The sequence below is a fragment of the Astatotilapia calliptera genome, chromosome 9 (assembly GCF_900246225.1).
Source record: "Astatotilapia calliptera chromosome 9, fAstCal1.2, whole genome shotgun sequence".
Taxonomy (NCBI): domain Eukaryota; kingdom Metazoa; phylum Chordata; class Actinopteri; order Cichliformes; family Cichlidae; genus Astatotilapia; species Astatotilapia calliptera.
The window spans coordinates 33,630,013-33,651,835 of NC_039310.1; the positions used below are offsets into that span (position 1 = coordinate 33,630,013).

General features: G+C 44.4%; 2 protein-coding genes, 1 long non-coding RNA gene and 5 other non-coding genes across 8 annotated transcripts; 7 read left to right on the forward strand and 1 right to left on the reverse strand.

Annotated features, from left to right (window-relative positions):
* The first annotated feature begins 1,684 nt into the window (after nucleotides 1-1,684).
* On the forward strand, nucleotides 1,685-3,676 carry rpl22l1 (ribosomal protein L22-like 1). Its single transcript, XM_026180654.1, has 4 exons — nucleotides 1,685-1,765; nucleotides 2,967-3,077; nucleotides 3,281-3,402; nucleotides 3,476-3,676. The coding sequence occupies exons 1-4, from the start codon at nucleotides 1,757-1,759 to the stop codon at nucleotides 3,618-3,620; spliced, it is 387 nt and encodes a 128-aa protein (XP_026036439.1). The 5' UTR covers nucleotides 1,685-1,756; the 3' UTR covers nucleotides 3,621-3,676.
* Nucleotides 3,677-3,739: 63 nt separating this feature from the next.
* LOC113029673 (uncharacterized) lies at nucleotides 3,740-6,657 on the reverse strand. The gene is made up of 3 exons (XR_003273459.1): nucleotides 6,503-6,657; nucleotides 4,467-4,603; nucleotides 3,740-4,342 (listed from the first exon to the last, which is right to left on the reverse strand). It is a non-coding gene; the product is annotated as an uncharacterized LOC113029673 (long non-coding RNA).
* A 2,125-nt stretch (nucleotides 6,658-8,782) lies between these two features.
* Nucleotides 8,783-8,854, forward strand: trnaa-ugc (transfer RNA alanine (anticodon UGC)). The gene has a single exon. It is a non-coding gene; the product is annotated as a tRNA-Ala (tRNA).
* A 2,633-nt stretch (nucleotides 8,855-11,487) lies between these two features.
* On the forward strand, nucleotides 11,488-21,412 carry slc7a14b (solute carrier family 7 member 14b). The gene is made up of 9 exons (XM_026180634.1): nucleotides 11,488-11,532; nucleotides 12,511-12,559; nucleotides 13,537-13,969; nucleotides 14,053-14,289; nucleotides 14,471-14,688; nucleotides 15,477-15,623; nucleotides 19,030-19,238; nucleotides 19,314-20,077; nucleotides 20,588-21,412. Exons 3-9 carry the CDS (start codon nucleotides 13,669-13,671, stop codon nucleotides 20,977-20,979), a joined length of 2,268 nt encoding a protein of 755 aa, XP_026036419.1. The 5' UTR covers nucleotides 11,488-11,532; nucleotides 12,511-12,559; nucleotides 13,537-13,668; the 3' UTR covers nucleotides 20,980-21,412.
* Nucleotides 12,099-12,170, forward strand: trnaa-cgc (transfer RNA alanine (anticodon CGC)). Its single transcript has one exon. It is a non-coding gene; the product is annotated as a tRNA-Ala (tRNA).
* Nucleotides 15,787-15,858, forward strand: trnaa-cgc (transfer RNA alanine (anticodon CGC)). Its single transcript has one exon. It is a non-coding gene; the product is annotated as a tRNA-Ala (tRNA).
* On the forward strand, nucleotides 16,106-16,177 carry trnaa-cgc (transfer RNA alanine (anticodon CGC)). Its single transcript has one exon. It is a non-coding gene; the product is annotated as a tRNA-Ala (tRNA).
* Nucleotides 17,063-17,134, forward strand: trnaa-ugc (transfer RNA alanine (anticodon UGC)). Its single transcript has one exon. It is a non-coding gene; the product is annotated as a tRNA-Ala (tRNA).
* Nucleotides 21,413-21,823: the final 411 nt, after the last annotated feature.

Here is a 21,823-nt window from a genome sequence, read left to right on the forward strand (position 1 = left end):
TCTACGTCTGTTTCCTGCTCACACGGCTAAACACGGTTCTCCTGGCCACCACACGGCGCTTCCTCCATGTGGGGATCCTGACTGTTGGCTCACTTTCAGAGTAGACGGTTTCCTTCCCAGCAGGAGAGGATCTAATGTTTCTGGCTCTTTCACGTTTTCTAAAGACATTTCTACTTCCTATCAGACAGTGTTGTGGTTTACATATTATCTCTTCCTCACTTCCAGGAGGAGACACAGATGCCCTGGGATTGTGTCATGAAGGGCATCCGACATGAAAACCTGACAAAACAAACATGTGGCGCTACCTGCTGCGGTGGCCCGTCGTGGATAAGAGAGCGTCTGAAAGTCTCTTATGCTGGAACGTGACTAAAATGCATCAGGAGAGACGAGCACAGCAGTGAGGACTAATGCTCTTCACTGGTTTCCTTTTACTGGAAATTACAACCAAAAAGAGGTTGTGTGTGTGAGAGATCCCCCCCCTGAAACACACACACACACTTTTTGACCACTAGAACTGCTAAAAATATCTCTGGGGTGCAATCGGTTTACATCATCGACCCAGAATGCATTTCACACAGAGTAACGTGTACCAAGCGTTTGGGACGTGTAAACGAATCAGAGTGTTTGTAACAGAGTGCTTTAGTGGGGGAGGACATTTGGAGCATGTTAAGGAATGTAATGGGAAATATGTATCTTTCTAATGTTACAGGCTTTGATTTCAGGTATATGTGTGGAGGGTTTGATTGTAATGTCACATTTCTAACCAGCACATCATGAACTGTGAGATTTGCTGCAGACGCCTGCTCCTCTGTAACACGCCTCAGAGCCTGGGCTGCACACCCACTGTAAAATGTAACGTTTCTCATATTTCCTACTGTTACTGAAATACAGAGAAGTTGAAATGTAGGAATGAACAGATGAGGATTGTAAAAGAAAAAGCTTTAACAACTTTGTTTCGCATGTAAATGATTATAAACCACAAATCACATTTTAGTTGGTGGCATGAGGGAGCACACATGACTGTAGCTGCACGGTGGGGATTTAAATACTATTTAATGAATCAAAACACCTGATCACGCCCCGTCCTGTGGAACGCTGCAGCTTCTACTTTAGTGCTGAGCATCTTTTGTTGTGCTGAAGTGGCAGCAGCGGCGGGCACGCCCTGCCTCAGTGCCTCATGTGAAGATGAATCACTCACTTGCCTGCACATCTGCACAGTGAGCCAGACTTCAAACCACAAAGGCTGAAAAAATGGGACCCATCGAACCAGTTATGGGTTCTCTGACTCATCGGGAGGAAGTTTTTCCCTGTGTGTGTGTGTGTGTGTGGTGGAAATGTGGCTCAATGAAGAGGGCCGAGTGTGTGAAGAGGCAGTGAATGATTGACCGGACTCAGCAGGTTTATTATCAGGGTGTTTTTGGGCTGCGGTTGACCTTTGGACTTGCATCCTCGCTCACAGACAGCAACAACAGCTGTCAAAAAGTGTGAAACTGTTTGTTTTCAGGGTAAACGCGGGTGACACTTGAATGTAACTGTTGCTGTTTCATCTTACAAACGTAAACCAAACGCAGATTAAACGGTTTTCACTCCAGCTGGAGCTCTGCTGTGTCAACAGTCAGGCACACGGCTCGTTAAGTCGACCCATTTTCCTGATCCATGTGCTTTTACAGCCCGTTCACCATATTTGGTAGGGCGCCGCGCATGACGTCACAGCTGCGTCACCTCCGCTGCCTTCTTTCTCGTCCGAGCTCTCAACATGGCGCCGGTAAGTCCTGGCAGCTCGTCCGGTTTTTGCTTAATTTGTTCTGAGTTTCTTCGCCTTTTTGTTTCTCTGGCACTTTGATCAAGTCCCATAAAAGCACCCATCGTTAATGACGGGTGGCTCTACCGAGAAAACTTTATTTACATCCAGAAAACTAACAAGTTAGCCGCGTTAGCATTAGCTCGTAGCACTTGGTCACACGTGTCTCATTCTGATTGCAGACCAGACTCCACAGAGAAAAACGCGTATTTGTTTCTTTAAACAGTTTTAATACCTGGAAGTCTACCGGGTTTGGGTTTGTGGCTAGTATCTGTGTATTTTAGGATACACAGGTGAATTCGGCATAACTTAAAGTCATGTTCCCTGGTCTATTGTCACTAAATAAGGAACATTGTCTATCATATTAACTATTTTGTTCTTGAGCTTTGGTGCTATTACTGGTGTTTGGGATCACTAATCATGGAACTAAAATAGACGCCAAATCTCATGAGTAAAATAATGATAACTTAAAAAAAAACCTCCTGCCAATCCAAAGGAAAAATACTTGTCTTAATTGAAAGCACACATATTACATCCATTGTACATGACAGGCTTTAAATAAAATGTCAGTCCCATACCTGCAAAACTGGTTTCTACAAGACTGAATCTGGCAGAGATTGAATGTCCCTTTTTTTTTTCTTCCAGGACTTGAGTCCATATCCAGACAGACATAATATCAGATATTTAACGCAAGACATTCGTTTTGAGAAAATAAATGACAGTAGGGACTTGTTCAAAGCCTCACTGGAAACACAACAGAGCACGAGCCAATAAACAGAGCCTGATGCGTCTTTGAAAACGAGTGACCTCAAATTTTTTATTATTTTTTTTTATGACTGTATTCAAACATCAACCAAAAGCATCAGGAAACTCCTCACACACTGAAACTAAACATTAGCACTGAAGGGTTTATGTTTGACCGAGCGGCTCCGACTCTGGCTTATTTTTAGCTTTAGGTCTCCTCGTCATCTTTTTTCTTTAACCATCCGGTACCCGGAGATTTATCTAATGTCATTTGAAGAAACAGACTTTGCATAACTCAAGAACCATGTGGCGACGTCACTTCACCACTGTTACCTTGGAAACCAGCTATAGCAATAAGCTTTGCTCACTATGTTAGTTTACGCGTGTTCTAGTAAAGTTAACATGTGAAACATGATCACAGATCAGAATGAAGAGGCCAGCTGGTAAGAAGTCCAAGAAGGGGGCTGCATGGAAGTTCACCCTGGACCTGACCCACCCTGTGGAGGATGGGATCCTGGACTCTGCAAGCTTTGTAAGTCTTCTTGCAGTCGTCACTACTTTAGCAGAAATCCAGTTCAAATCGTGTCCCCCAAAAGCGACAAATTAATTCATTAAAGGGTAAATTTGGTGGTTTTTGCAAGCAGCTGACCCAATCTGTGGACTAGGGCGCCCTTCCCTAGCTCCAGATTTACTAGGGTTCTCTTCCCTAGTGCATTACTATGCTCTATCCAATAGGAGACCTTCCTTAAAGAGAAGATCAAGGTGAACGGGAAGACGGGGAATCTGGGTGACATCGTCCAGGTCGGCCGCATGAAGAACAAGATCAACGTGACGTCTGAGAAGCAGTTCTCCAAAAGGTAAAACGAGAAGTGTCACAAGAACCAGAGAACCTTCCTGGAAACGGTTCTGATGGTCAATGTTCTTCCACAGGTATCTGAAGTACCTGACAAAGAAGTACCTGAAGAAGAACAACCTCCGCGACTGGCTGAGGGTGGTGGCCTCTGACAAGGAGACGTACGAGCTGCGATACTTCCAGATCAGCCAGGACGACGAGGAGTCCGAGGCAGACGAGTAAACAGCTGCAGCCACATCTGTGTGTGCGTCAGCGGGAGAATAAATGTGGGAAAGAAATCTCGTCTGTGTCGTGTTTTTGTCTGACAAAGTCAGTCCTGCAGCGTCCTGCTTAGCTGGTGTATGAAATCATGTTTATCAGTTTTATGGAGCGAGTAGATTTTATCAAACATTCCCAAAAAAAATGTGAGAAATTTTAAAATTGGTGAGGAAGAAGCAGAAAACATGTCAGCATACATTATGTAATGTGTACTCTATTATCAGTTGTCAAAGGAGTAAAGAAGTGAAAATATGAATAAAATAACATTTTATTAGGATCAGAAAACAGAAGCAAATAAAATGAGAAGCCAAAGACATTTCCAGTATTTACACAGAACCAGTTTAGTCTGTTATTCCAGTTAACTGCTGTTAAAGTGGCAAACTGGTTAACTGTAATAATCTTCCAGGTGTAGCTAGTTCTACTTCATGCATCAGCAGAGTAAACACACAGCAGGGCTGCACTGTTCATATACCGGTACTCCTAGTTTCGGGGTTCTTAAAGCACAGCCTGCATGTAGGTACAGGAAGTGATGCACTGCTGTTTTCATTCATCCAGAGATGGGCTCAGTTTTCAGTTCCTGCTCTGCTGTCCTCACACCGTCGCAGGCTTGGCTTCCCTCACAATGATAAATACAGGTGACGTCAGATGTAGCAGGCACCTCTGTAAGGATTATAAACCATCATCCTCTGAATGAATATATAAAGATAAAATGTCAAAATTTGGAAAGCTGTATTAAAAACAAAGAAAGGGGAGACTCAGCTGGTTTGGACGTGTAGAGGACGGATCATGAATATTTTGGACAAAGGATACTGTGGATGGAGCTGCAGTGCAGGAGGAAAAGATGGAAACCACAGGAAGTTCATGGATGCAGTCGAGAGTGTTGGTGTGACAGCGATAGGTTGAGATCTGGGCAGATGACCCGCTCTGTGCACCCCTGGAGGGAGCAGCTGGAAAAACAGGACAGGCTGGTGTATAGGAGGTGGCCAAGCAACCACCAGGTGGTGCACTGGCATGTTTAGTTTATGAGCAGCATCAGTGTGATATAACGGGATACAGCTTAATGATATTGCTTGAGCGCAAAAAAGTGTCGCACAAATTCTCAAAATGATTTGAGGCCCAGAGTTACCACAGAGACACAAACGCCTGCAAAACGAGACATAAAACTTGACACAAAAAGAACTGAAGATGCACCAAAAGATGTAAAATTGCTTTAAGAAATGATGCCCTATATTACCCAAAGTATTCACTCAGCCATGCAAGTCACTGAAATCAAGCATCAGCATGCAGATTGTTTCCACAAACATTTGTGTGTCGCTCTCAGGAGCTCAGGGAATTCCAGCGTGGTACCGTGATAGGATGCAACCTGTGCAACAAGTCCAGTCTTAAAGATTCCTCACTACTAAATATTCCACAGTCGTGTGTCAGTGGTGTTATCGTCAAGTGGAAATGATTGGGAACGACAGCAACTCAGCCGTGAACCAGTAGGCCATGTAAAAAAAAAAAAAAAAAAAAAAAAAAAAAATCACAGAGCGGGGTCGGTGGACGCTCAGGCACGTGGTAAACAGAGGTCACCAACTTTCTACAGTGGACACTTGTTCTCTTAGAGGATGAATCACACTTCTCTGTCTGATCTCTGTCTCAATCTGATGGGTGAGTCTGCGTTTGGTGGGTGCCAGGAAGAATGGTACATGTCTGACTACACTGTGCTAACTGTAAAGTTTGGTGCAAGACATTTTAGATCATTTCATGCTGCCAACTCTTCATACATGAATGTGCACCAGTGAACAAAGGAAGGTCCACAAAGACAAATGTGACCAAGTGGTCGGCGGGGTTATGCACAAAATAAATAAACTTGACAACGCCACCTAGGGGAATTACACCCCCAGGAAATATATTTAAGAAAAATAAATAAAAGGAATAAAAGAAGACCGCACAGATTCAAGGATGCACACTGAGGCAGGTTGGCTTCCAATATTAAAACAGTTTTATTTATAGAAATAAATAAAATATTATAAATAATATTTTATAAATAAAATATTAAAAGTCAAGATGTAGCGTCATTATTGACAGTGTCCTACAGTAAAAATAAACAATCGTGGAACTTGGACTTACCAGCAGCCGTGGAACCAAAAGAAAATCACACCAAAAGAATCACTGCAGACCACCCAGTGCTGTACAAAAGAAAGTGTGAAAACGACCCACCACCTGAGGTCCCAGGGCCACTGGCTCGTCCTCCTTCACTGAAATAAAACACAGAAAAGTATGTTAAAAGAATAAAAGGACACTGAGCGTCAGGCTCGCTACAAATCATAAAAAGACTAAAACACACTTTAATAACTTTAATAAAAGAAATCACACACACACACACACACACACACACACACACACACACACACACGGGAAAGGCTTATTCCCCACGGGTCAAACTACCACTCGTGCTGGTAATAGTTATTCTCAGGCGTAGGCCGGTCTGGCTCCCCACCGGCTGAGACCGGCCACCCAGGCGATTTAGAGTCCCAGCACGACACTCGGGCAGAGAATCACTTCAGCCCGATCACAGAAGTGTGGGTACGAGCAACAGTCCAGGGTAAAATAGAACACCAGGCGAACCCAAAGAAAAGGGTAAGCCTACTTAATAAAAACAAGATAAGACAAAACAAGACAAGACAGCAGACTCCACCAAGGAGGAGTTCACAACAGCAACTGAGAAGGCAGTCCACTCTTCCAATTTAGGTTGGACAATTTACCATGGAGAGGTGAGTACAGCAGTGAACCCTGAAACAGATAAGTGTAACCTTAAACTCTTATAGCTATGAATGCTAATAAAAGTAGTTCTAACAGCTTACCCCAGGACCGGAGGCACTATACTCTCATTGGTGGAGATACCACGAACACCTCTCTCCGCAATGGCAGAATTAAACAGACTGCTGCGCTACAACAGGCCGGAAAAGGATATTAACACCAATTCCAGTATTCGGAGGGAATCCAAGGTTAAGCGAGAGCATACCTGTAGCTGTCGTATAATCGGCTCTTGCTGATCAATCCGTCACAGTACGCCAGCATTTACTGCTGTATCGTACCAGAAGCTCGGGAGGAATTAATCCAACAAGACATCGGCTTAGCTTTATACAGGCTAGCGCCACCCTGCAATCAATGTGCAGGTGGGTTCCCAATTAACCCGATCACCTGATACAAGGAGCGAGTGCAGTGGAAAGAGAGCGAGGGTGGTAGAGCGAGCGAGAGAGAGAGAGAATGAGAGAAGAAAAACAACAGAAGGCGAGTAGCCCATCTGGCTACACAAAGATAAGCGAGTTTAGTGTGGAAGAACTTGACAGGCCTGCACAGACTCCTGACCTTAACCTGACAGAACACCTTTGGGATGAATTAGAAGCCTCTGACCCAGGCCTACTCATCCAACACCTGCGCTTGGCCTCACAAATGCACTTCTGGAAGGAAGGTCAAAAATTGCCATAAACACACCCCTGAAAAGTCTTTCCAGAAGAGTTGAGGCTGTTATGGCTGCAAAGACTGGGTCAAAATCCAATTGCACCCTATAGATTAAGTCAGGATGTCCCTCAGGTTCACATGCATGTGATAGCAGACGAGCGATTTTGGTAATATAGTGTACAAACTAACTACGAAACAAAAGCCAAGAGCGATGAAATGAGAAAGAGACAGAACAAGATTTTTAAAAACGGTAACATACATATTTAAGGTACCGTACTGCATGAAGATTCAAAAAGAACGACAGCCATAACAAATATAAGCTTTACCAAAAAGGAAAGTCTGAAACTCTTGAAACAACATTAACACGGGAGTCTATGAGGAGTGAAGCGTTTTGGAGGCTCAAGTGGACACTAGAGGAACTGCAGCAGAAGCAGAAAGGAGCTGCAAAGATCAGTAAAAATGCCTCCAGGATTATGAAAAAGTTACAATAGAGAGATGTTTAGACTCTTTTTCAATTCCGATATCTTCTCATAAAGTCTCAGTAAAACAAGGGCAAAAAAGTAAATTACACTGAAACAAAGCCTCACGGGAGCTGTAGTTGTCCTAATCAGGCACTATTGTTTTCTTTCACCTTGAGCAGCAGTGAATAAATTTGCACTCTGGCTTCAGGGGGACGTGCCAGCAGAGTCCATCCCCTCGGGTCAGCTCTGTGCTCCTGTAAGAAGCGCCTGGGATAACTGCTTTATTCCCGTAAACAGAAAAGGATGTTTTATTTTGCTGCTGCTTTCTCTGGCAGCGTGTCTGGATTCACTCCCATCTGCTCATCTGTTGCATATAAAGCGTGAACCTCAGGAATCCACCTCATCTGCTCTGCAGTCAGCGGCTGGTGTCATCTCACATTTATACGATGGGTGTTTATTACAGAAACAGTTCTCTGGAAAAACAGTTTACAGTAAATTTGAATCTGCATAGAAACTAGTAATTGACACTGGCAGATAACTCAAATATTTGCCTCAAAATAGTACGGGGAGCAGCAGAAAATGAAAACGCTGATAAATGTCGGTTCAGTGGTTGGCAGCTTGTCAGTAAATCCTGAAATTGAGACTTGAGCCTATGTTCTTGATAAATAAAGCATTAAAATTATGCATAAAATTTTGTTTGTTTTTAACTGAACGAGTCTCTTGATTGGGCTCAGTTTCGCTCCTGAAGGTGTGAACATCTCTGAGCTCAGCCGTGTTTCCCACAGACTGTCCTGTGCCGACAGTGGTGGAGTGTCCTGTTTCGGCTGCTTTATACCATCATGCAACTGTGTATGCAGGTAACGCTGTAATCGGACTCTGTGGATCAGGTGACGAGCAACAGCACATATATACAGCTGCACAGACAGAGTGTAGACTGATGGTTTTATTTCAGAGGGCCAGCTGGGTGCTGCTCCTGGTGGGAGGGGGAATCCCTGACTGCTTCTTCGGTCCCTTTCCTCAGTGCCTGTGTGTCAGTCTGTACAGGGTTTCCAAACAGATTATTTCTTCAGCAGATGCAGCAGTTTGAAAACCACCTCCGGGTTCTGATACATGTTCTCAAAGTTACATTTCAGTTTAAGAAGTCCTGGTAAGTTTTAAGCCTGGTGTTAGTGTACTGCAGCACCAAACAGACCACACAGACTCACACTGACTCGCAGTGGGGATGTAGCTCAGTGGTAGAGCACATGCTTTGCATGTATGAGGTCCTGGGTTCGATCCCCAGCATCTCCAGGTTTTATACCATCGAGCTTCTGCACTTACTCAAAGACATCCACACAAAACAAATAAAACTGAGGTCAAAATGTCACGTGAAACAACTACAGGTTACAAAAGGTATACCCTGGTTTTAAAGCACAATACTGCAGAACGCACACACCAAAATGCATCATTTATGATGCATGTTATCATAGATAAGCTATAGTTGAAGCAAATAGTCAGGATGGCCGAGCGGTCTAAGGTGCTGAGTTTAGGCTGCCGTCTCCCCTGGAGGTGTGGGTTCAAATCCCACTTCCAACAGTTGCTTTTGTCCAAGTAAATGTTCAGAGGAGCATGTTACTAAACCTCCTGAATTCCTACATAATTTCCATCAATAAAGTATTCTGAAACTGAAATCTCACAGGCTGCTAGCGCTGCAGCAGCGTTGGGTCCGGGACTCTGTAACCAGCAGACTCCAAACACAGCACCCTCAGGCCCTTTTCCTGATCTTTAATCACATCTCCCTGTCCTCCAGTCTCCCCACCTTCACCCAGTATGTCACCTGCCACACCAGAGACAATAAAACATTGGACTTATTGTATGCTAACACCAAGGAGGCAGCTCATCACCTCTCCCTCCCCTGGGGGGCTCAGATCACAACCTGGTTCGTCTCCAGCCTGTGTATAAACCTCTGGTACACAGAGAACCAGTTGTTAAACGCACAGTGAGGAAATGGTCGGCAGAGACTGAAGAGGCCCTGAGGAACTGTTTCCGTTCCACTGTGTGGGAAACCTCTGCACCAGGCTGCAGGAGACTTGGGGTGGGTGAATGACCTCAATAAATATTTTAATAGGTTTGATCAACCACCCACCCCCCCCCCCAGGATCGTCCCCCCTGCTGCAATCTCCCTCATCTTCAGGCGCTGCCTGTCTTTCATATCAGGACTTCACAACCCAGCTCCCAGCCATCACACCCACCCCCGGCTTCTGTGAACTCCAACATACACCGCCCTCCCCCGAAACCCCCTCTCTCCATCTCAGCACTTCAAGTGAGGAATGAGCTTCGCAAGATCAAGGTGCAGAAGGCTGCAGGTCCAGATGGCGTCAGCTCCAGGCTCCTGAGATGCTGCGCAGATGAACTGTGTGGCATCTTAGGATGCCTGTGAGGTCACAGGGCTGTGTCGCTGGTCTGCTGTGCTAGCACCGTTCCTCTTCACCCTCTATACTGCAGACTTCTCCATCCACTCCCCACGCTGCCACCTACAGAAGTTCTCTGACGACTCTGCCATAGTCGGCTTCATCACAGGTGAGGACGACTCAGAGTACAGACAGTGGACTCTGGACTTTGTGGACTGGTGCCGGAAAAACCAAGGAGTTGGTGGTGGACTTCCAGAGACGCAGACCCACCACACTAACAGCGGTGAACATCCAGGGAGTGGACATTGAGATAGTGGACTCTTATAGGTACCTGGGTGTTCACCTGAATAAACTGGACTGGAGCCACAACACTGATGCTCTGTACAGGAAGGGTCAGCGCAGACGCTACCTGCTGAGGCGGCTGAGGTCATTTGGAGTCCAGGGAGCGCTTTTAAAGACCTTGTATGACTCTGTGGTGGCATCTGTCATTTTTTACAGTGTTGCATGTTGGAGCAGCAGTTTATCAGCAGATGAGAGGAAGAGGCTGGATAAACTCATCAGGAAGGCCAGCTCTGTTCTGGGATGCACCCTGGACCCAGTGCAGGTGGTGGAGACAGAAGGACTCTGGCCAAAATAACATCTCTGATGGACAGAGTCTCCCAGCCCATGCATGTAAATGTTGCTGAACTGCAGAGCTGCTTCAGTGACAGACCGCTGCATCCTCGATGCATGAAGGAGTGTTTCTGCAGGTCCTTCCTCCCTGCAGTGTCAGACTGTACAATCAACACTGCTCCCAACAAACAGATGTTTACATCAGCGCTGTAACTGCACTATTTTATCAACTGATTCGCACTACAACCTGGGTTTGCCTCTTATCTGTATTTAATTTTAGTAACGGTACAGTACTCTGTTTTTGGTAACTATTGTCCTTGATGTAAATATGTAAAAATTGTATGTTTCTGTTCTGTGTCCTGTTTGTTTGTATATGTGTCTTTCTTGCTGCTGTTACACCCAAATTTCCCCTTGTGGGACAATTAAAGGATTATTCTATTCTATTCTATTCTATCGATTCTTCAGTGGTAGAGAGCGTGCTTTGCATGTATGAGGTCCTGGGTTCAATCCCCAGCGTCTCCAGGTTTTATACCATCAGGAGTTGATCAAAGTTCAGAGATGATCATACTGAACAAACAACCATGAGGTCAAAAACTAAAAAAAACACATCTCCTTAAATTACCACAGAAACCCGCCAGGCCGAAAACCTTTGATGGTCTATAAAAATGTGGGGAAAGAATCTGCATAGCACTATAATCACAAGAAAAGTCTAACAGACTCAGACGGCAATAAATCAACACAAAATGTCCACAAGACCCAAGAAGAGCAGCCAGCAGCTCCAGGTTTTATGCTTCTGAAGTTGATCGACGTTTTGACCTGAGGTTAAAATGACATGTGACAAGGTTTATAGCACTAAACATGATAAGTCCTAAATCTTTCTGGCTTTCAGGAAACTATTAGGAAAAGTAAGACAAAAAATGTCCACAAGACTCAAGGACCATCACGTCTACGCTGTGCGTTTGTCAGGTGATTCATGAAGTTTGGTTACTATTAGCAAATTGCGTTTGTGTGCTGAGAGACACTTTCAAAGATATCTACACTGTACAAATAACCACGCAGTCAAAATGTCCGTCACATAAATGTCAACAACATACATGTGACAATTACAAAGAGACTCCTGATGTCAGCAAGACATTTGTTCAGCAACCTCACACACGGCCTCGCACGACAGGTTGAGGTTAGGTCTCAGAGTGATTTCACTCATAACCTTTGGTGATGACCAACTCCTGTTTCCACACCTTGGCTCCTGCGATAATGCACATGATTAATTGTGGGTCAACGACCTCCTTCAGGAACAACCCTCACCAGGACTCTTTACCAAATTGTTTTAAGACTGAAAAAGCCTCTTAAGAAGTGAAACATCTTTACAAAACTTCATGAAGTCCAGTTACTTTCCCCCCCAAAGCTGCTGAGAGTTGCCTTGAACTTGGTTGCCTGACCAAGTTTTTTCCATCAAGCTTCTGGAGCTTCTTGATTTTTCTTGATCAAAGTTCAGAGATATCAATACTAAACAAATACCCCAGCTGTGTAAAGGGGATGTAGCTCAGTGGTAGAGCGCGTGCTTCGCATGTATGATGTCCTGGGTTCAATCCCCAGCATCTCCAGGTTTTATACCATCAACTTCCAATATATTGAACCTTTGTAAAGCTGCCATCAGTTTGCTCCTGCAAGCTTTGAAAACAGATGCTTTTCCACACACACACACACACACACACACACACACCTGTTGAGTTCCCAGCCCTGCACACTAACAGAAACAAACATCAGCTCAACTCAAACACACTCTCACAGCACCTCTTTCGTCCCTTCTTTGAGTGACCAATGACAGCTACATGCACACGCCCATGCTCAGCCTCAGATGTTGAATATTTTATCAAAATGGTCACATGGTTTCAGCTCTGAATGATTAAACACGGCCATCTCCTCTCGTCACATATCCACCAGCTCTGCGTTGGACGGAGGAATCTGCCTCAGGAGGGAAACTGAACAGCAAGTGAGTGTGTTGCCTGTGTGCTCTGGTGTGCACGTTCAGACTGCGTGATTTGTGTTTTTATCAGTTTTTAAGCCTCAGACTGTCTCTTTGCTCTTTTGAACCTAGGCTGTTTTTGTAGGGCTGATTTCAGTTTAGGTGTTGACTGAACTTGTATGTTTGAGTATGAAGCTCTAAAACAGATGAGAGCTTTGGACGTGTAGGTGTAGAAGTTCGCCTGTGCGTGATTAAGTTTTAGACTCCACGTCCGAACCTTTCCATCATGAAACAGGATCCTCCTTGGACATCATTAAAGTTTCAGAGAGGGAGTCTCGCTCTAGTGAGTGAGGAGAACTGCTGATGGTATCCCAGCTTCATTAGCATGGAACGATTTTAAAACACACCAGCAGGACCAGAGGCTTCAAAGTTTCAAATGGCTGTGAACGTTTCTTTTGGAAAGCTTGAATACAGAAATGATTAGACACTAAGTGACTACTATGATACTCAAAGTAAGAGATTTAAAGTAACTGCTAAGAGATTCGAAACAACAACAACAAATACCATCCGAGGAACTTCCTAACCACAAAGAGACTCCACGCAATCACAAAAACAAACAAATGACCAGAAATGCACTCAGAATCACTGCACAGAGACTTGTTTAAACTACTTTCGTCTACCCCCTTGTCATAACAGGGCACTGTAGTGGCTAACTCTGTGTCTTTGTTTTGGCAGAGTTTATATGCAGATGCCCTTCCTTATGTTACCCTACAGGGGGTAGAATCAAACAAGCAATCTTTTGCTTCGTCAAATGACCACAGATAGACTAAAAAATGACTCAAAGAATCAAAAAAGATTCAAACTGCTGTCAACAGACTTAAATGATCGTAAAGAGCCTCAAAGAAAACTGAAATGAACACAATCAAGAGATCCAGTCATGTTATCTATCAAACCCTCCACTGTAATCCATGAAGTGCTGCAGTCTGTTCCTTTTCTTTTCACAGAGTTTCTGCGCCCTCTTTAGACTTCTGTTTCATGGAGACTGATGATGATGTGAAAGTATGAGACAGTGACAGGAGGAAGCTGGAAGGAGTGCACAACTCACCAACATTAACAGGTATTAACCAGGGTTAGCGATGGCGGCGTGGCTGGGTCGGGTATCACTGGGGGATGCCTGGTACAACATGTACTCTCGCTTGCTGAGGACCAAACCTGTGGGCTCCATGGCCCACAGCTCAGACGACCTCACCGAGCTCGCGGAGGGGTCGGCGGTCGGGCTGGCCAAAGTCCTCACCACTGTGGACCTGGTCTCCCTCGGTGTGGGAAGCTGTGTTGGCACAGGGATGTATGTCGTTGCGGGGCTGGTTGCTAACGCGATGGCTGGGCCTGGGGTCATTCTGTCCTTCATAATTGCAGCGGTGGCGTCCATACTGTCAGGTAAGCAAAAGTCTTTAAGCATTCTAACCAACCAAACAAAAGATTTAGAACAATCTGGCCACATGTGTGTCTTTTGCGTGAAGGTGTGTGCTACGCAGAGTTCGGTGTGCGGGTCCCCAAAACGACCGGTTCGGCGTACACCTACAGTTATGTGACTGTTGGAGAATTTGTGGCGTTCTTCATTGGCTGGAACCTGATCCTGGAGTACCTGATCGGCACAGCGGCAGGGGCTTCAGCTCTCAGCAACATGTTCGACTCGCTGGCCAATCACAGCATCAGTGACTTCATGATAACACACCTGGGCACGGTCAGAGGCCTCGGTCAGTGCCTCCAAAACTGCTTTTGTGATTTGTTTACCATTTACAGTTTATTTACTTATCTGTTAGAGAGGATAAACAGTTATGTCAAAGAAGATTTACCTCTAAGCTCATTTATGTTATGTTGAATAATAAAAACAATAGTTAATACCTGATGCTTAAACTCTTTGTCCTTCTGTCTCAGGTAAAGGCGAGGACACGTATCTTGACGTTCTGGCTTTGTTCATTGCCCTGGTGGTCACTGCTGTAATCGCTCTTGGAGTGCGTAACACTGTGGGCTTCAACAATGTCCTGAATGTGGTCAACCTGGTGGTCTGGGTCTTCATGATTATCGCCGGACTCTTCTTCATCTCTAGCAGCAACTGGGAGGGTGGCAAGTTCCTCCCGTATGGCTGGTCGGGGGTGAGAAACTGTTTTGCTAAAGGGGCTCTATCAACTAATTTCCAGCTTCCAATCAAGAGGTTACATTCTTTTTTGGAAGATGGGTGCCTTTCTCTGAATGTGCTTCTGTACCTGTCAAAATGGAGTTCTTTCTCCCCAGTGTCACCAATTGCTTGGTCACAGGAAACTGTATGATTGCTGGGATTCCCTGCAAAATATTCTTTCCTATATAAAGCATCTTGAGATGACTGTGTTGTGAATTCAGGCAAATTTAAATTGAATTTTATAAATAGATTGAAAAGTGAAAGTTAAAGAGTCAACTTTTGTGCAATTACAAAGGCTTAAAGTCATCTTGCATGAGTTAGCTTAGCGTTAGCTTTACCCACTGAGCAAATATCTGTTGATCTGAGGTCTGAGGCATTTTTAAACTGCTCAGATCTAAAGTTTGGGTTTAGAGATCACCTAGTCAGAAAAGCAAAAGCATCAAAGCAAACAAACGAGCAGTTCAAGACTTTACATTTTGATCAGTTGTAAAGGGGACATGCACTTCCCAAAAAGCTAACCCACAGACGCTATAACATCAGAAAGATAAAAGAAAGGAAAAAAAACCGTCAGAAGCCTGAACTGACTAGAATTTTTTGAGAATGCATTGACTTCATTATTTTAAACAATTATCCATGTTTAACATGGGAATCTAGCATTAGAACAGCATAATCTTTATATTACAGAGACCAAACAAAAGCAGAATAGGTGCACTTTTTTAAGATGTAAACTGTGAGATCTGTTAGTAACCCGTTCTTTCTGTTCAGGTGATGCAAGGTGCAGCGACCTGTTTTTACGCCTTCATTGGCTTCGACATCATTGCAACGACAGGAGAGGAGGCCAAAAACCCCAACACCTCCATCCCTTACGCCATCACTGTCTCGCTGGTCACCTGCCTCACTGCCTATGTGTCGGTCTGTACAGAGTCCAGCATGTTTGTTTTTAACTCAGCCAAATTAATTTCCCCATCAGATTATTTCTTCTGCCTTTTTAGTCCTGATATGTTCAAGCCTGATGTCAGTTGTGAGAAAACTACACAGTGTAATGCAGCACATATGCGCTTGGAGAAGCTCTGATGGGGATGTAGCTCAGTGGTAGAGCGTGTGCTTCGCATGTATGAGGTCCTGGGTTCAATCCCCAGCATCTCCAGTTTTTACCTCTGTCTCTAGGCAATCAAGCTTCTGGACTTGACTACAGCAGACATGTGTCAAGGCTTTATGGCACCAAATGTGTGAGAAGTCCTGAATCTTTGGGTGCTTCATCATCAAAAAACTATTAGGATAACTAAGATACAAATAAATACTAAATCACAGAGGACCCTTAAATTACTACAAACCAAAACCTTCTGATGAGGCATAAAAATGTGTGAAACAGATGAAGTCTGTTTTCCCAACAAGGGGATGTAGCTCAGTGGTAGAGCGTGTGCTTCGCATGTATGAGGTCCTGGGTTCAATCCCCAGCATCTCCAGATTTTATGCCATCAAGCTTTTGAGCTCTCACGTCTTGCACATGCATAGGGAAGTTTTTCATTTCCTTAAGGTCAGTCTATAATTTGCTTTTGTGAGGTGAGCTCTAATGATCACAAATACACTTAATATAGGTAGAAGAGATTAGGACAACAAAATAAGACTCAAAACACAGAGACGTAAGTGGCCACAAAGAGGCTCAAAATCACTACAAGATGCATATCAGAACTATAAGACAGTCAAACATCAGTAAATAAATAAGTCCCAAATGTTTCGGTGGTTAGGAAATATAAGGTAACTAAAAAAAAAACCCCAATATACTTAGAAAATGATCTTGATGCATGCGCAAAAATCCAGGTAAAGAAATCCAGAAAGTGTATTCTGTTCATCTGGACGTTGAGTTTTCAGCGGGAGAAACATTTCATCCAAGTGACTTCTTCAGTCTCTGCTGACTGCAGATTTCCCCAACTTATAAACAGCATATCTGCATAATGACCAAAACTAGCACCACTGACTAACAATGGGGCCTGAGGTCAGTTTCATTAACATTAAAATGCAAATTATCATGACCACTGATGAATGGCCATGAGTACCATCCAGAGAGAGCTGGGGAATGGCTCAGTCACAGCATTGTAAGATGGTGAAAAAAGTGTCCTAAGAACCCCTCCTTGATTCAGACATTCAAAATGTCCACGAGATAAAATGGTCAAAAATACACTTAATATGACTACAAGCGACTTATGACAACAAAGAGACTCAAAGAACAAAACAAAACGCAGAGACACAAGTGGCCACAAAGAGACTCAGATGTGCATTAGATAACCACCGAAAACCTACCAGACCAGAGCTTCTGATGGGCTATAAAATTGTTAGCAACACATCCACAGGGGGATGTAGCTCAGTGGTAGAGCGCATGCTTTGCATGTATGAGGTCCTGGGTTCAATCCCCAGCATCTCCAGAGTTTTTCTCGATGTCCAGGCCATCAAGCTTACATTGATTCGGTTAATGAAAAGAACCAGCCTTTTGGGATTTTCCTCATCATCCCAGAAGGTTGATCATAGGTCAGTCTATACATCGCATGCATCAAGACGACCACATAAAGATTCCAAATCACCACAAAACCTTCAAATAACCACTGACATCCTCAAAAGAGTGACTTCTATCTTTTGGATGTAGAAATTATGTTTTGGGTGGCCTCAGTCGGTGACATGATACGGTGAGGCAATGTTTCAGGGGTGAGGTTGTTCTTAGTGAAAAGTTGAGTGGAGAATCTGATTAAGGCTACGTCCACACTAATGCGTTTTTGTTTGAAAGCGCATCGTTTTCTCTCCGTTTGGCCTCCCGCCCACACCGAGAGAAAACGCATACATGTGAAAAAGGTGCTTTTGCGTCACAGTGTGGACAGGACTTTTTGAAAAAAATGACACATTTTAGTAATGTGATGCAGTCATGTGACCAATTAAACAAAGATAGCGGAGGGCATTATGCAGCAGTTGTTTTGTTTGACAGCCCTATCAAAGATTCATATCAGTCTGCAGATGCTCCAGATTGCTTTTCTTCAAATTCTTTCATTCTCACTCGCTTTTGCATCTTTGTAAATTTGTGTTACTCGCAGCAACAACTCCACCTCATTGTTAGTCCATTTAAAAAAACTCGGTGCTTTTCCTCGACATTCTGTTTCAAAGAGCTGGAAAGTAAATACACGGCACACAGAAATGAGGCAGGCCGAATGTTCTTGCGTTTCATGTGTGCGCAGTACTGGAACGTGAGCGTTTTCATCCGTTTCAATGTGGACGCACAACTCTGTGAAAACGACTGAAAACGATAGTGTGGACGCGGAGCGCTTTCAGACGAAAACGCCGTTTTCAAATCTATCCGGGCTAGTGTGGACGTAGCCTAAGTCCTTGAAAAAGTGGTTTCACCCTAAACCTCTGATGATGACCCACGCCTTTTCCACACCTTGGCTCATGTGATGAGGCACATGATTAATAGTGGGTCAACGACCTCCTTAAGGGACAATCTCACTAGGGTTTAAATACCCAGGACTCTTCACCATTTTGTTTTAGAACTGAGAAAGCTTCTTGGATGAGAAGTGACGCATCTTTACAAAACTTCATGAAGTACAGTGGTTTTATTTTCCCCCCAGCTCCTTATACTAAAATGATCTAGATGACTGACCTATGACCTACACTGATAGTGTCATGTAGCAACACTTAGGACACACACACTTAAGGGGATGTAGCTCAGTGGTAGAGCGCAAGCTTTGCATTTGTGATGTCCTGGGTTCAATCCCCACCATGACCGCTTTTATACCATCAAGCTTCTGAACTTCAACGTATTGATGCGTTCTCAATCATCCAGGTAAGTAAATCTCCGAAAGATGACTCTGTTCATCTGGACGTAATGTTTTCAGTGGGACAAACGTTTTGTCACTCATCCAAGTGACCAGCCCAGCGAAGGAACAATGGGCTGGGAGGTCATGGGTTTCAGTCATTATGCAAATTGTAAAAAAAGTACTGCTGGTATTTACAATAAGAGTGCAATGACAAGACTCAGAGATCTGACCCCGTGGCATGTGTATTTCCACGAGTTTGTATTTGTGAAATGATTCGATTGCAAATGTTCCAAATGTCACAGACACTGTTGAGAGCGTTGGTGCAGTGACTCTAACAGCCACATCTCCTGATGTAAGACAGTATCAGCCAGTTGAAAGATATACTGTAAGAATATCTGCATCACATGTGACCTCTTAATCACCTTTATCTAAGTGTTCATTCCTGATAAAACGGTGATTGTAATAATAGATATATGATAATAGAGTCTCTCACACCTCTGCATTTTTTTATTTCACAGGTGAGTGTGATCCTAACTCTCATGGTTCCCTATAACCTGATCGACGTCTCGGCTCCTCTCATGGAGATGTTTGCTGTGCATGGCTTCATGTGGGGGAAGTACACTGTGGCTGTGGGCTCTATAGCTGGACTCACCGTCTCTCTGCTTGGCTCCCTGTTTCCGATGCCCAGGGTCATCTATGCTATGGCACGGGACGGACTGCTGTTCAGGTGAGGAGGTACATGAAAACACACAGCCAGCTTAAGGAGTTTTAATAAGAAATGTTTCTGTGTCTGTGTTTTAAGGTTTCTGTCTCACGTGACTGCACTCACACACACTCCCACGGTGGCGTGTGTGGTGTCGGGGAGCCTGGCGGCCGTCCTCGCTCTGCTGGTGAGCCTCAGGGACCTGATTGAGATGATGTCCATTGGCACCCTGCTGGCTTACACTCTGGTCAGCGTGTGCGTGCTGCTACTTCGCTATCAGCCTGACGAACAGACCGACACACATCAGTTTGAGTCTGAAGTTCAGGACATGGACGGCCTGAAGCACGAAGATGCCAAAGACGATCAGATCTTGAGCGAGAATGACGGGTCATCTTCTTACCACACCGGCAGGACGGAGGGGGAGGGAGATGACTCTGATTTTCATACAGGCCACCCCTCACTGCTGAAAAGGCTTCTGGGAGGTCATTACTACACCCTGCGGCTGCGTTTGGGAATGCCTGATGCGTCAGTTCGACCAACCCCAGCCACCGGCCGCATAGTGACCAGATGCACTCTCTCCCTCTTCTTCATGTCCTTCCTCCTCTGGTCTACCATCATATTTGGGGTTGAGCAGGGCACAGGTGCTGGGGCAGTGATTTCTGGACTGATGGCAACAATGATGGCAGGGTCATTAGCAAAGCTTTTGATTATGATCATACAGCAACCAGAGAGCACCAGGAGCCTGCCCTACATGGCACCATGTGTCCCCTTTGTCCCTGCAGCAGCCATATTGGTCAACAGTTACCTCATGCTTAAACTGTCTCCACTCACCTGGGCAAGGTTCACCATCTGGTGCCTCATAGGTGAGCTGAAACAATCTTGATAATAGAGTGTTGTAGATTTGAAATGGAGCATTAATCAGTAATTCAATGACAATCAGTTTATTTAAATATCGAGTTATATATTAAAAGGAGAAAACACCAGTTCTGCAGTTGCCTGCTCGGTCAGATAGGTGATAAAGCAGTCGTTTTGTTATCTGGTTGCTTGGTTGGCTGGTTAGTTGCATGACCTGTTGACTGATAGGTAAGTTGTTTGGTTGGCTGCTTGACTACTTGCTTGGTTTATTCGTTGCTTGGTTGGCTAGCTTTTTGATTCGCTGGTTGGGTACTTTGGTTGCTCTGATGCTTGGTACAAACGTTTTTAAGATGCAATAAGCCCGACAAAGGAGAGAGAAAATGCTTTACATGTGAGGTATCCAGGATTTTGTAAGAGCTTTGTAATTCTCTTCATATGGAATTCATAAAGGTTGACAATCCTACACAAACTGATCTCTGTACCTACTGACCCACCCTCTACTGCATATCCATCCTCAGGTCTGTTGATCTACATTTGTTATGGAGTGTGGCACAGCACGCTGGAGCTGAATGCTCGGGAGCAGCAGGCACATGCCAGTTCCTACCAGCGCTATGACGACCACTTGGATGACACCGTCTCCCCCGGTGACGACCTTTACACCCAGGAGCAGGACGAGAGACCGTATCAGGGGTGGTCTGCACCCGAGGAGAGAGGATACCACTACCAGCAGGGAAATCAACACGAGATCCAATACGAGGACCAAGAGAGCGGAGAGCAGGAGCAGAGCCAGTATGAAGATAATGGGGACCAGTGTGGATACCAGTCTGGAGCAGGAGGCCAGTATATGGAGACAGGCAGTAGGTCCAAGGGAAGGACCAATTATGGGTTTAATGATGAAGAGGAGAACTGAGTAATATGAAAGAGTGAATAAAACGTACGTATGAGGCAATATTTTAATGTTTGTGGAAGCTTTTATGAAAACTGGGATCAGATATCAGCAGAGGAAGGAGGGCACTGAGAGAAGCCAACAGCAGATGCAGAAGCTTCAAAACAGTCTAACCTGTTTGGGTCAAAAGCAACTGGACTTCTTTACTCCAGCTTCTGCAACCTTTTGGACGAGAAGTGAAATGTGTTTGAGAACTTAAAAGAAGTCCAGCTGCCTTTGAAGATCTACCTGTATGAGCACGAATGTACACAAACACCCACCTGCCTCTGACAACCTGACAGTGACAGCAACCGTTAATGAAACAAGTTGGACTTGTGTGAGAAGAAGTGTTGTTACAAAACAAACCTGCCTTAATCTTACTTTATTCTTTTTCTATTCTTTAAATAAATAAAATGGTAAATGGCCTGTATTTATATAGCGCTTTACTAGTCCCTAAGGACCCCAAAGCGCTTTACACATCCAGTCATCCACCCATTCACACACTGGTGATGGCAAGCTACTAAAGTAGTGCTCAGCCGAGGTTCAAAAGAATCCAGACTGTGTAGACGCCCATCTGTTGTTTAAATCAAGACGAACTGAGCATGCTTGAGTGAGATGCTTATCTTTTTAAAGTTAATTTCCTGTTATTTTTAACAGGCACAAGCACCGATACTATATAAAGCATTTTTATTAGCACTACTCATGTGCTGCATGTCTTCAGGCTAACGTTTTAGACACCAAAAGGCTTATGACCTTAAGATCAGGACCTTTCCATAGTGACTAATCCCAACCATACCCAAACATGTTAATGACTAACCTCGTGTGATGA